Source organism: Alosa alosa, chromosome 3 (genome assembly GCF_017589495.1).
Source record: "Alosa alosa isolate M-15738 ecotype Scorff River chromosome 3, AALO_Geno_1.1, whole genome shotgun sequence".
Classification (NCBI taxonomy): Eukaryota; Metazoa; Chordata; class Actinopteri; order Clupeiformes; family Clupeidae; genus Alosa; species Alosa alosa.
In genome coordinates, this window is record NC_063191.1 from 17,901,125 (window position 1) to 17,912,556 (window position 11,432).

The window sequence follows — 11,432 nt, forward strand, 5'->3', positions numbered from 1 at the left end:
GGGGATGGGGAAGATATAATAGCCATTAATGTCTGCCCTGTCAATGAAACCAGCCTGCTTCCGAGTAAGAGGAATTTCCCTGAATTTTTTGAGAGTATGATCTTAACACATCTCAAAGAAATACCAGTGGAAAAGGGGGTAAGAATGGGGATTAATATTCAACATGATCATTTCACACATAGTAATCAGGTCGATTGTTGAACATGCATAAGAGATAAGGAAAGAGATGGGAAAGGCGGAGGGGTTAACTGAACATGTAAGGTTTTCAGAGAGAGAGAGAGAGAGAGAGAGAGAAGGGGAGGGAGTGGGAGGAGGGAGGGACCGAGGGGGGGATGGGAGGAGGTAAAAAAAGAGGTGCTTGCCAGGTCTGGGTCACATCCACCACCACAGGGGTGCTATTGGAGGAGTTCCTTACCCTCGAGTGGACATTGGGAAATTTAGTAATATTATTCTTCTTTAGAGCTGGATGAAGAGAAGACAAAATGAAGGTTAAAAGAGAGCAGGCGGGACGACCGCACAGAGAGAGAGAGAGAGAGAGAGAGAGAGAGAGACGGGGGCTCCGCAGCACTGACACTGGCCTTACAGCTGGAGGCAGCAGCAGGGGCAGGAGGGAGGGGCAGCAGAGTGGAGACTGAACACAGCACAGGGGTAAGAGGGCATGACAGGGGGAGGGGTATTGGGGGAACAGGGCATTAGCAGGGCTGGCACTAGAGGCAGTTAACTGACATGGCAGGCAGGCATTAAGGCGGCAGACAAAGGCAGCTTTGCTGATACGTTCTGTCTCTTAAAAACCCAGCTCGCTTCGCTTAGTGACTACCAGCAAACCAAAACAAATCTTTAGTAAAGCTCTTATCCAACTCTGAACAAAAAACTCAAGCAAAACATACATAACAACTGAAATGAATGTTCTGAGCAATAGACAAGTCGTACCGATCTGAGGTTAGCTGTTGACAACTGAACACATGCGCACAGCCAGATCCATGCCACTGTTAGGTTCAGCTGGCAGGCCATGGTGGCTGGACGGAAATGGAGCTCACATGTTAACGCTGAGACTCAGAAGCCATCTGATCATGTATCTGGCTGTGTGTGTTAGTGATGACAGGAACACAGATGTACTGGTTTCCTTAACATGCCATGTAAAACTTAAAAAAAAAAAAAAACCTCATGCAGCAACCCTCATGCAAGAGATAGGAACCATTAGTTCTCGCGTGATTGGCCAGGGCCACAGGTGATGTTAAGCAATATCACTGCACTGGGGGGCATGCTTGAGCCATGTGCAAGAGGAAAGTGAGCGAGAGTGTGAGTGAGCTAATTAGCAGTGAAGCACAAGGCATTGTGGGAGCAGAGTGTGAGCGAGCCAGCGTCATGCAAGAGCCCAGACAGACAACAGCAGTGACACATCATTATGGATGAACAATCATGATCGCATGGACAGATGAACACACACATACAAACACACACAAGCAAGGTATAATGCCACAAATGTTACAGTCACTGAGACATCTGTGTAATACACTTACAACACAGTAGGAATGTTTAAAAATATGTCTATAACACAGTTCCCAAAAACGTTCAAAATAATGTGAATATATTAATTTTTAGAAATATATCTACTTATAATTAGTGTTATTGTTTTGCATTTTGTCAATTAAACTAAATTCTGTAGCTGCACACTATTTGCCGTCTAACTCAGGAACAGTAAAAAAAAAAACTGAATACGAGTGACATTCAAAAAAATCAGTTCTGGGGGTGTTTGAAAATGGTTCCGCCAGCAGAGGGCGCTCAAAGCCTTCTCTTCTGCTGGCAAGTGATGGTACATTAATAGTACATTGCGACGGTACTGAGCTAATATTGACTGAAGAAAATTGAGTGGCGTTTAATGTTGACCTCGGCGGTCTGGTGCAGCGCCAGGGCGAGTGGTGTGGTCTCGCATCCTGACGTTCTCTGTGACATTATGTTTGCTTTGCTTTATTACACTGATGGATTGGTGAGACCCGTGGTGACACACTTCATGCAGGAGAGAGGGGGAAAGGGGCCCACTGACAGCCCCTTCCTTGCTGGCACACACACACACACACACACACACAGACACAGATACTCACACACACACAGACACACACACACACACACACACACAGATACTCACACACACACACACACACACACACACACACACACACAGACACTCACACACACACACACACACACACACATCCAACATAGGACGTCACATATGGCCTAAGTGAATGGCCTGCCTCAATAGGAGGAGGCTGGTGCCCCGTTTCCCCCTCTTTGTCCCCCACTCCAAACTCTCCCCCAGAGAAAGAGAGAGAGAGGGAGAGAGAGAACAGCACACGGTGAAAATAAGAGTGAGACGGAAGAGTGGGGGAAGGAGGGGTCGGAGAAAAAAAAAAAAACGGTGAAGGGTGAGAACGGGAAAGGGGTGGAAAAAAAGAAGAAAGCACTTCTTTTTTTGTGAAAGGGTTGGGGGAGTTTTTTTGTTTCCAGAAACCTTTGAGAGAGAGAGCGTTAGCTTTAGTAATGGCACTCCTCAGCGAGCGCCGACTCGCAGAAGAACCGAGAGCCCCGCTTGGCCGTTCGGGCGGTAAAGGGCGCGCTCTTCAGCACTGCAGCCAGACGACACACACACACGCACACACACACACACACACACACACACACACACACACGGCCAGACAAAACACACAACACAGACACAGACGTAAAGAGGGAACAATGTTTGTCAGTCTACAAACATGGGTTACATGGCAACAGGTTAGCATAGAATTGGTTAACAAGAATCTGAGCCTGATGTTTGAATGGCATAGCATGGTAAAGCACACTCTACTGTGTGTAAGGTACAGTCTAAATGGGCCAATCAGGCAACAGGGAAGTTGGTTTCCAGCTGAACACCTGATTTAGCCGTCAGCTTGATAGGTCTACAGGCTATACCCCTTCTTTCAGCAGTTATGGGATTAACATGCACTTGGCATGGCAGGTGTGTTTATGCTTGTGTGTGTGTGTGTGTGTGTGTGGGTGTGTGTGTGTGTAAGCATGTCTTGTGTGGGACATATCCTATGGATACATATTTTTGGGCACCAGACTACACTGTTACTGGCAGTAACCCCAGTGTGTGTCACCTGAGGCTCTGCAGTGGAGCTGACAGGCCATCTGTCTCAATAGAGACGATCAATACACACACTGCATCTGAGGGCCACTCCCAGCCTGGGCCCGCTAGCTAGCGCTACAGCTAACGGCTACAGGAACTGATCCTACACACACACAGATCTGAGCTAGCTGCAATGCTACTGCTGATCCTACACACACATCTGAGCTATAGTAGCTGCAGATGAATCTGGATTAGATCTATGGCCCAGCGTCTAAACACGCAACAAAATTTCCTGCGTATGAAATTTTTGAGAGGCCCTTTTAGTTGAATCAACATGAGTTAAAGCTGTTAAAAGGGTTTGTTAGTCATTTTAAACAGCACAAACCACAGTATTAATGTCTTGGAAGAGGAATGGAAGAGCCTACATACAGACTGAACAGGAATGGAAGAGCCTACATACAGACTGAACAGTGTGCCTCACCCAATCCCAGAAGCACACTGCTTGCTGTAGTGAGTTTGTGTGTGTGTGTGTATTTGTGAGGCTTTGTCAATATGTGTGTGTGTGTGTGCTACAGTGCTATGTGTGTGTGTGTGTGTTTGTGAGGCTTTGTGAGGCTTTGTGAATGTGTGTGTGTGTGTGTAGTTGTGTACATAAAGGAAAGTGTGTCATATACAAGTATGTGTGTGACGATGGATATGTATAGGGTGATATAGTAACAGAGTGTGTGAGTGTGTAAGTGAGGTGTGTGTGTGTGTCGGCGGCAGCTGCTCTGTACCCGTGATGATGTCTTCGATGGCGCCGTCTTTGCCCTCATAGACGTGCCTGCTGTCCTTCACCTGCTTCTTCCTCAGCTCCGCTATCAACTCCTGCTGCTGCCGCTTGTTCTTCTGGGATGGCGACTGCACACACACACACACACACACACACACATAGACAAACACTATTGACACGTCTCTTCAAGTTGGTACAATTGTCCGCATTCTTAAAACTCTGGGTATCACTGGACTGTGCACCTGAACAAGACATAAATGGTGATTTGTGTGAGTGTAACTACTGAAATGAATGGCTATGCATCCATTTGTGTGTGTCTGTATTATGTGCGTATATATTTATGTTCACACAGTGAGTTTAGAATAGTTGGTGCGTGTGTGCATGTGTCTGTTTACAGTGAGTAAAGAATCCTTGGCGCGCGTGTGTGTGTGCCGTGTGTGTGTCGAAGGTCTGTCAGTGCCATGGCCGCTAATCCCTGTGTGATGCATCTGATGTAAGGTGACACGGCGCAGCAGCCGCCTCGCTAATCAGCCTCCTGAGCACCTGCACTAGATTACACATGACTCCTGACCTCCAACACCGACACCAGAGATGGTGATCTCACATCTGCAGAGGAGGCCATCCCTGCCGACATATCTCCAGGAGCACGGGAGCAGAGGTGAGGCAATGAGACTCAGGACGATAACTCCAGTGACGGAGGAGGGGGACAGGTGAGGTGATGAGATGGACGACTGGACGAGCACTCCAGGACAACAGAGGAAGGGGGAGGGACAGGTGAGGTGGAGGAGGGGGACAGATGGAGACGGACGCACTGGACGATAACTCCAGGAGACGTGAGGAGGGGGACAGGTGAGGTGATGAGAACTGGACGATAACTCCAGGAGACGTGAGGAGGGGGACAGGTGAGGTGACGAGACGGACGCACTGGACGAGCAACTCAGGAGGCGTGAGGGAGGACAGGTGAGGTGATAAGAGAGGGGCGCACTGGGCCGATAACTCAGGAGGCTGAGGAGGGACAGGTAAGGTGATGAAGGGAGACCACTGGGCAAATACTCCAGGAGGCGTGAGGAGGGGGACAAGTGTGAGGTAAGCAGGGGCGCACTGGGCAATACTCAGGAGGCGTGAGGAGGAGGGGACAGGTGAGGTGATGAGACGGACGCACTGGACGATAACTCCAGGAGACGTGAGGAGGGGGACAGGTGAGGTGATGAGACGGACGCACTGGACGATAACTCCAGGAGACGTGAGGAGGGGGACAGGTGAGGTGATGAGACGGACGCACTGGACGATAACAGGTGAGGTGATGAGGCGGAGGAGGGGACAGGTGAGGTGATGAGACGGACGCACTGGACGATAACTCCAGGAGACGTGAGGAGGGGGACAGGTGAGGGAGGATGGGGACAGGTGAGGTAGATGGACGGACGACTCTGACTCCAGGAGCACCTGGGAGAGGGGGACAGACTCCTGATGAGACACCGACACCAGAGGCGGTGAGAGAGACAGAGAGGAGGCCTCCCCGTTAAACTCACATCTGCAGGAGCAGAAGGCGGCACTGGGCGATGCTTCAGGAGGCGTGAGGAGGGGGGACAGGTGAGGGTGATGAGGCCGGGCCGCTACCTGGGCGATAACTCCAGGAGAGACGTGAGGAGGGGGACAGAGAAGGGAGGTGCCTCCCGTCAACAATCTGCGGGGGGCGAGGACCACTGGGCGATAACTCAGGAGGAGGAGGGGACGTGAGGTGAATGAGGCGGGCGCTGGGTGATAACTCCAGGAGTGAGGGAGGGAAACAGACACTGGGCAATAACTCAGGGACAAACGTGATGAGGCAAGGACAGGAGGAGGGACAGGTGAGGTGGTGGAGGCGGACACACTGGAGTTGACCAACTCAAGAGGGGCGTGAGGGGAGGACAGGGACAAGTGAGTAATGAGGCGGGCCACTGGACGATAACTCCAGGAGACGTGAGGAGGGGGACAGGTGAGGTGATGAGACGGACGCACTGGACGATAACTCTAGGAGACAGGTGAGGTGATGAGACGGACGCAGCGGGTGGGACAGAGAGGATGAGGACGCGGTCAACACATTGACAGAGTGAGAGGGACTTGGAGGGATGAGGAAGTGAGAGAGGGAGGGAGGGAAGAGGGAATCAAACAAACAGGAGAAAAGATAAAGAGGGGAAGGAGGAAGAGGGTGGTGAGTCTGCAGTCGGTACCTTCTGGTCCTCCTGTTCATTCATGGCCTCCTGTTCCAGCAGCCTCTCCATCATCATCTGTTCCTGCCTTTTCCGATGCTCATTGTCCTCCTCCGCTTGCTGCACACACATACACACACACACACACACACACACACACATGTAAGACTAGCACCTGTCCATCTTTGATCCTCTGTTTGCAAACATACAGTAATCACTAAATGACTTCCTCTGTTAAACTAACCTCTCATCTCACCCAGAGTGCCCTGGGGTCACCTCTATCTCCCCACCCTGACTGTTTAACTGAAGCAACAGAAGATACTAGATCCTAAATCTTACGGAATGATGATTCCTTGGCCTTGGCCAGCATAACCTTAGTTCTTTACCTATCTAATAGCAACCCAGCACTCTAGTCAGAGATCAAAACACCACCATCACAGCATAGACTGTGTAGCCACCTGTGTAGCCGGTCTCTGACTCTAGCGGTCTCTGACTCTAGTGGTCTTGACTAGCGCGCTTAATCGACTTACTTTATTTCACTATTACATCTGCTTTACTTTGATCCCATTATTCAATTACTGTGATTGACTGAAGTGTAGCTGTGGCGACCACACAAGCAACATGCACACCAGCGCTTCTATGATTTCTGCTCGTGTCATTTTTCTCCAGGCTGGATTAATCTGTTAGACTGCCAGATTAAGCCAGATAACACTAGTGTCACATTAAATTAGATGAGCTTGAATCTGAATTACCCAACATCGTGTTATATATACTCTGGAATATGTAATCTTAGATTACTTCTAATGAGCCAAATGTACGTGCTATGAGACTCAACTAAATGCTACAACTTCCTGACATACTGTATATTAATAACAATACAGACCCTAACAGTTCTGCAAGAATATTGCATTGCAAGTGTAAGACATTTTCTACTTACACTAATACAAAACACAGAAGTGCAACTAGAAAGTGTAACTGTGAATTGACTCTGAACGTGTAACTTAGGATGCAACTGTGAGAAAGGCACAATTAAAATGGGAATGGCCGGATTAAAAGGCTTTAATTGGGAGCGCTGAGCCAGAGATTGCCGGAACCTCCAGGGTTTCTCAGCATAGCTCCCGCTCTAGACCTCTAAATCCTGCTTTACCAGACGGACGGCCCCCTGGAGAGAGAGGGATAGAGAGAGAGAGAGGGATAGAGAGAGGGAGAGGGAGAGGGGTTGGGTGGGAAGGCTCACCCTGTAGGCCTTGACAAAGCGCACAAACACGGGGAAGAAGACGGAGGGAGGTGTCGTCTTGGAGTTCTCCCCGAAGAACTTCACGGCCTCGTCAAAGGCATCCTAGAGTGGAGGCAGAGCCATGAGGAAAACCTTGGCAAAGTTTCTCATGAGCACTTCTAAATATAAAGGACTTACTTACTTCAGCCTTACTCCGAAGCACTTCAATATTAAAGCAACACCAAAGAGTTTTTTGTACCTTGAAATAATGTTTCCAATTGGTTCATCAACTCGTAACAGGGTGAAACGGCACTTCTGCATTAAACCCAGCTCCTCTATCGGCTATAACCGCACTATGTAAGTTTGCCAGATCGGGTAAGCGGATCTGTAGTTCGATAGAATGAGACATAAGAAACTACAAATTTGACTTGCATGATGTCGTAATACATCGTACTTTCATAAAATCATGCAACATATTCTCTGACTTGTCTATGGACATCGTTATTTGCAAAGCCGTTGCTGAATAAACAAATAGCGTGCGTGTGACAGAGGAAAAGTTCTTTGGTGTTGCTTTAAGTGCAAAAACGTTTAACTTAAACTTGTACTTGAATGTGTACAAAGCAATGTTTGGATAGAGCCTACCTGTGCAATCTTGGCGTCATCCTGCAGTTTCTTGAGCTTGCCCTCGTTCTGGACGATGAAGTCCTTAAGGGGCGTGTTGTGGCTGTGCATCTGGCACTCGCGCTTGGTCAGGTCCATCCCCCGCTGGAGCTCCCGCACGTCCAGCAGCACGTTCTCTAGTGAAACTGCAACACACACACATACACACGCACACCAATAAATACACTGGTGTGTACTCATCAAACCATGTTGTGGTGCCTGATCGATAATACAACAAAGGCTGCCCAGTCGGTCTGTAGTGTCCTTGGGGCACTGTGTTCAGACAGGACTATCACTCTAAAACTCTGTGGAAGGAACACTGTTCAAGTATTGGAAGAGATCGCCAACTCTCAGTGCCGCAGTTTACACTGCAATGCAACAAGGAGACTTGACAAGTCGTCAGAACTACACTTATAATGTCGTCATGTTGTTTACGTAAGATAAGTTTCCGTTGTTTACAGACGAGTCCTGAGAGTGGACACGACCCACCTGCGGCGGCCTTTTCGACGTAGTGCAGCTCGTTGTAGAAAAGGGCCACCTGCTGATACTTCTCCTTGACCACGTTAGCAATGTAGTGTAACAGTGTGAGTTTGCGGTCCGTCGATTTAGTGTCTAAAAGCTGTAGAGGAGAAAGGAGGAGATGTTTAATATAAGAAGGCTAACACGTGTACTAATACACAAATTGTATAAAGATTGTATCAGGAGAAAATCGATTTACCAAATCTAAACTCTGTAGTTTGAAACCGTAGACGGCTCCCCTCTTACTGCTGTTCATGTAGTTTCCAAGAGCCAAGATGATCTGGAGGACAACACACATCAGCATGTTATTCAGCAGCAAACAGGCACAGTGGTATCCATTAGAATAAAGGATTTTTAACTTATACTTGATCGGTGTGCCTCGGATTATTTGCCTGCCTCAGAGCCTACGTACATTGGCACAGTGGAAAGTTTTATTTGTAACAAGAGGCTGAAATGAGAGTCTCTATATGACTCACCTCCAGAATCTTCTTGAGCTTCTGTGAGGATTTTATTGACACGGATGCTGCAATTACGGCGTGGAGTTGCTGTACAAGGCACAAAGCAAATCAATACCACTTCAGAACAACAGACAGTCATGACCAAACAGGAAAAAAAAAAAAAAAAACTTAGTACAGTAACTGACAGAAAAAGACACAGACAGAGAAAGCGAAAGACAGTGAAAGATAGAATAAGAGAGAAAGAGAAAGAGTAAGAGTGAAAAGAGACGGAGAAAGAGAAAGTCTGTGAGGCCCGAGGGCCTGACTGACCGGCGTGAGCATCTGCACGCTCTCGGTGAAGTTGCCCACGAAGGCCATGATGGTCATCTTCTGCGCGAGCCGCTCGATCTTGCTGAACTGCGTCATGAAGCGGTCCTCGTCGGCCAGGTTCTCCAGTGGCTTGCGCTCCTTCTCGTACTGACGCATGGCCTTCACCTCGTTCTCCGTGGGCAGGAAGCGCATCAGGCACTCCACAAAGTCCACCGGCAGCGCGCGCAGGTCAATCCTAGCAACACACGCCTTGAGTGCACGACTATATACACGCGCGCACTCGGAAACAGACATGCGCAAACTACAGTATATGTAAACGCTTCCCTAAGTCTTCCCTCAAGCAATCCGGCCTATAGGGTCTATAGCATACCCACACATACTACCACACAACTGAGCATGCTCAATGTACTGTAGTTCATCTACCATGACGAGTGCCAAATAAAGTGCAATACAACTGCGTTCCTCATTACACAAATGTGTACACACACATACTTATAAAGGCACACAGACATTCATACATAATCATAGCAGTTGTAGGTCAAACCCTGTCCAGGGTCACCGGTACATACAGTACACACACATCACATACCATCATGTTAAACACATTCAACATAGCTCATTTGCCATGACACTGTGTGTCAAACAGTAGATTATGGAGTACTGACAGTCTCACAAGCAGACAGGTTCACAAACAGATCAGATCAGATTAAATCAAGACACACGAACAGATACAGTATGCATCACTGTGTGGCAGGAGCCAGGAAATGTGAACTGTTTCAACCTATACATCAGTAACAATGTAAAGGCAACCATTTTTGTAAAAACGGACATATGACAGTGCTACAATAGAAACTGTCTTGTGGTGGTCGGCAGTCATGTGACTTACAGTTGAATGGCCCTGCAAATCTCCTCGGGCATCTTGCCCACTTTCCTCAGGGTGATGGCCAGGTTCTTGGCTCGGTTGGATTCCAGCAGAGACACCTTGTTGGGGCCCTTCTGGATGGACTTCTGCTTGCTCGTGGTCAGGTCGATGGCCGGGCCCTGCGCTTTGGTCTTGAACATCTCCTCAAACTCGTCTACGTTCAGATCCTGACAGGAGATAAAGGCAAAGCGGTGGGCTGACCAAATGCTTTGTATTTGTATACAACTCAGTTGCATTTTGCTTTAATTGACCAATAGCTAAACATAGTCCTTCAGATACATATCTCCTTTCTGTTTTGAGGAATATATTTGTGAATGATTACTTGGGAATAGATAAGTAATAACATCAACAACTACTACTGTTATAAATCACAACACATAATACATTTGCCCCTGCACACTTCTATAACAGGGTCTTCTTCTGGTCTCCTCACCTCTAGGATTCTCTCATCATCGATCTCGTTGAAGACTGTGCCGTTGATCTGGTTGGGCTTCAGTGCCACCCAGTTGAAGACCGGCAAGCGGAACTTGGTCTTGATCGGCTTCTTGATCTTAACAGCTGTCCACAACACAAAATGATTCAATGAGTCAAACGTCAGTCAGGCATGCGCTCACCTAACACACACCAGACGAAGGAGAGGTCAAGGGGGCGGGAGTGGTCGACTGTTGACCTGGGAATGGGATGAAGTACTCTATGGAAGTGTCCACATGGACTGGACGGACAAATGTGCTGAGGGTTGAAACGCTGACCTGAGCATCAGGGCACACAACACATTTGCAAGACCACACTGACAATCAGAAGGCCCAGCGCTGATGACCACCTCAGGGGCCGCACTGGGCCTTCTGTGGCCTAGATAATGTGACCGCTGAGTGGGCTGCATTCATCTCTCTCTCTCTCTCCCTCCCTCTCTCTTTCTCTGTCTCTCTCTCTCCCCCTACCTCTCTTTCTCTGTCTCTCTCTGTCCGTCTCTCTCTCTCTGCCCCCCCTCTCTTTCTCTCTCTCCGTCTCTCTCTCTCTCTCTCCTCTGAGTGGGTGAGGTGCTAAAAGAGATTGGGAGGCGTGAGGTCCTGATGTTGGCACCCCAGACTGCCAGCCTCCGTTGCGCTGGTCAGAGGAGGCTTATCAGGAGTACTGGAGCCTGGCAGGAGCACTGCTGCCTGGGCATACACCCACACACAATTTCTCTTTTTTTTCTCATACACACACACACACATGTACATGCACACACAAGCAAACATTCACATTCTCACACACACACACACTGACACACTGGATTGA

General features: G+C 48.5%; 1 protein-coding gene across 1 annotated transcript in view; it reads right to left on the reverse strand.

Moving 5' to 3' along the window:
• Nucleotides 1-379: 379 nt before the first annotated feature.
• Nucleotides 380-11,432, reverse strand: part of fmnl2a (formin-like 2a) — a 59,878-nt gene continuing 48,825 nt past the window's right edge. Inside the window, 12 exon segments of the mRNA XM_048238446.1 lie at nucleotides 380-462; nucleotides 2,513-2,627; nucleotides 3,886-4,009; nucleotides 6,092-6,190; nucleotides 7,308-7,409; nucleotides 7,929-8,092; nucleotides 8,436-8,565; nucleotides 8,665-8,745; nucleotides 8,942-9,010; nucleotides 9,233-9,467; nucleotides 10,119-10,321; nucleotides 10,588-10,712. Coding sequence (XP_048094403.1) covers nucleotides 2,536-2,627; nucleotides 3,886-4,009; nucleotides 6,092-6,190; nucleotides 7,308-7,409; nucleotides 7,929-8,092; nucleotides 8,436-8,565; nucleotides 8,665-8,745; nucleotides 8,942-9,010; nucleotides 9,233-9,467; nucleotides 10,119-10,321; nucleotides 10,588-10,712 — 1,424 coding nt within the window. The 3' untranslated portion in view covers nucleotides 380-462; nucleotides 2,513-2,535.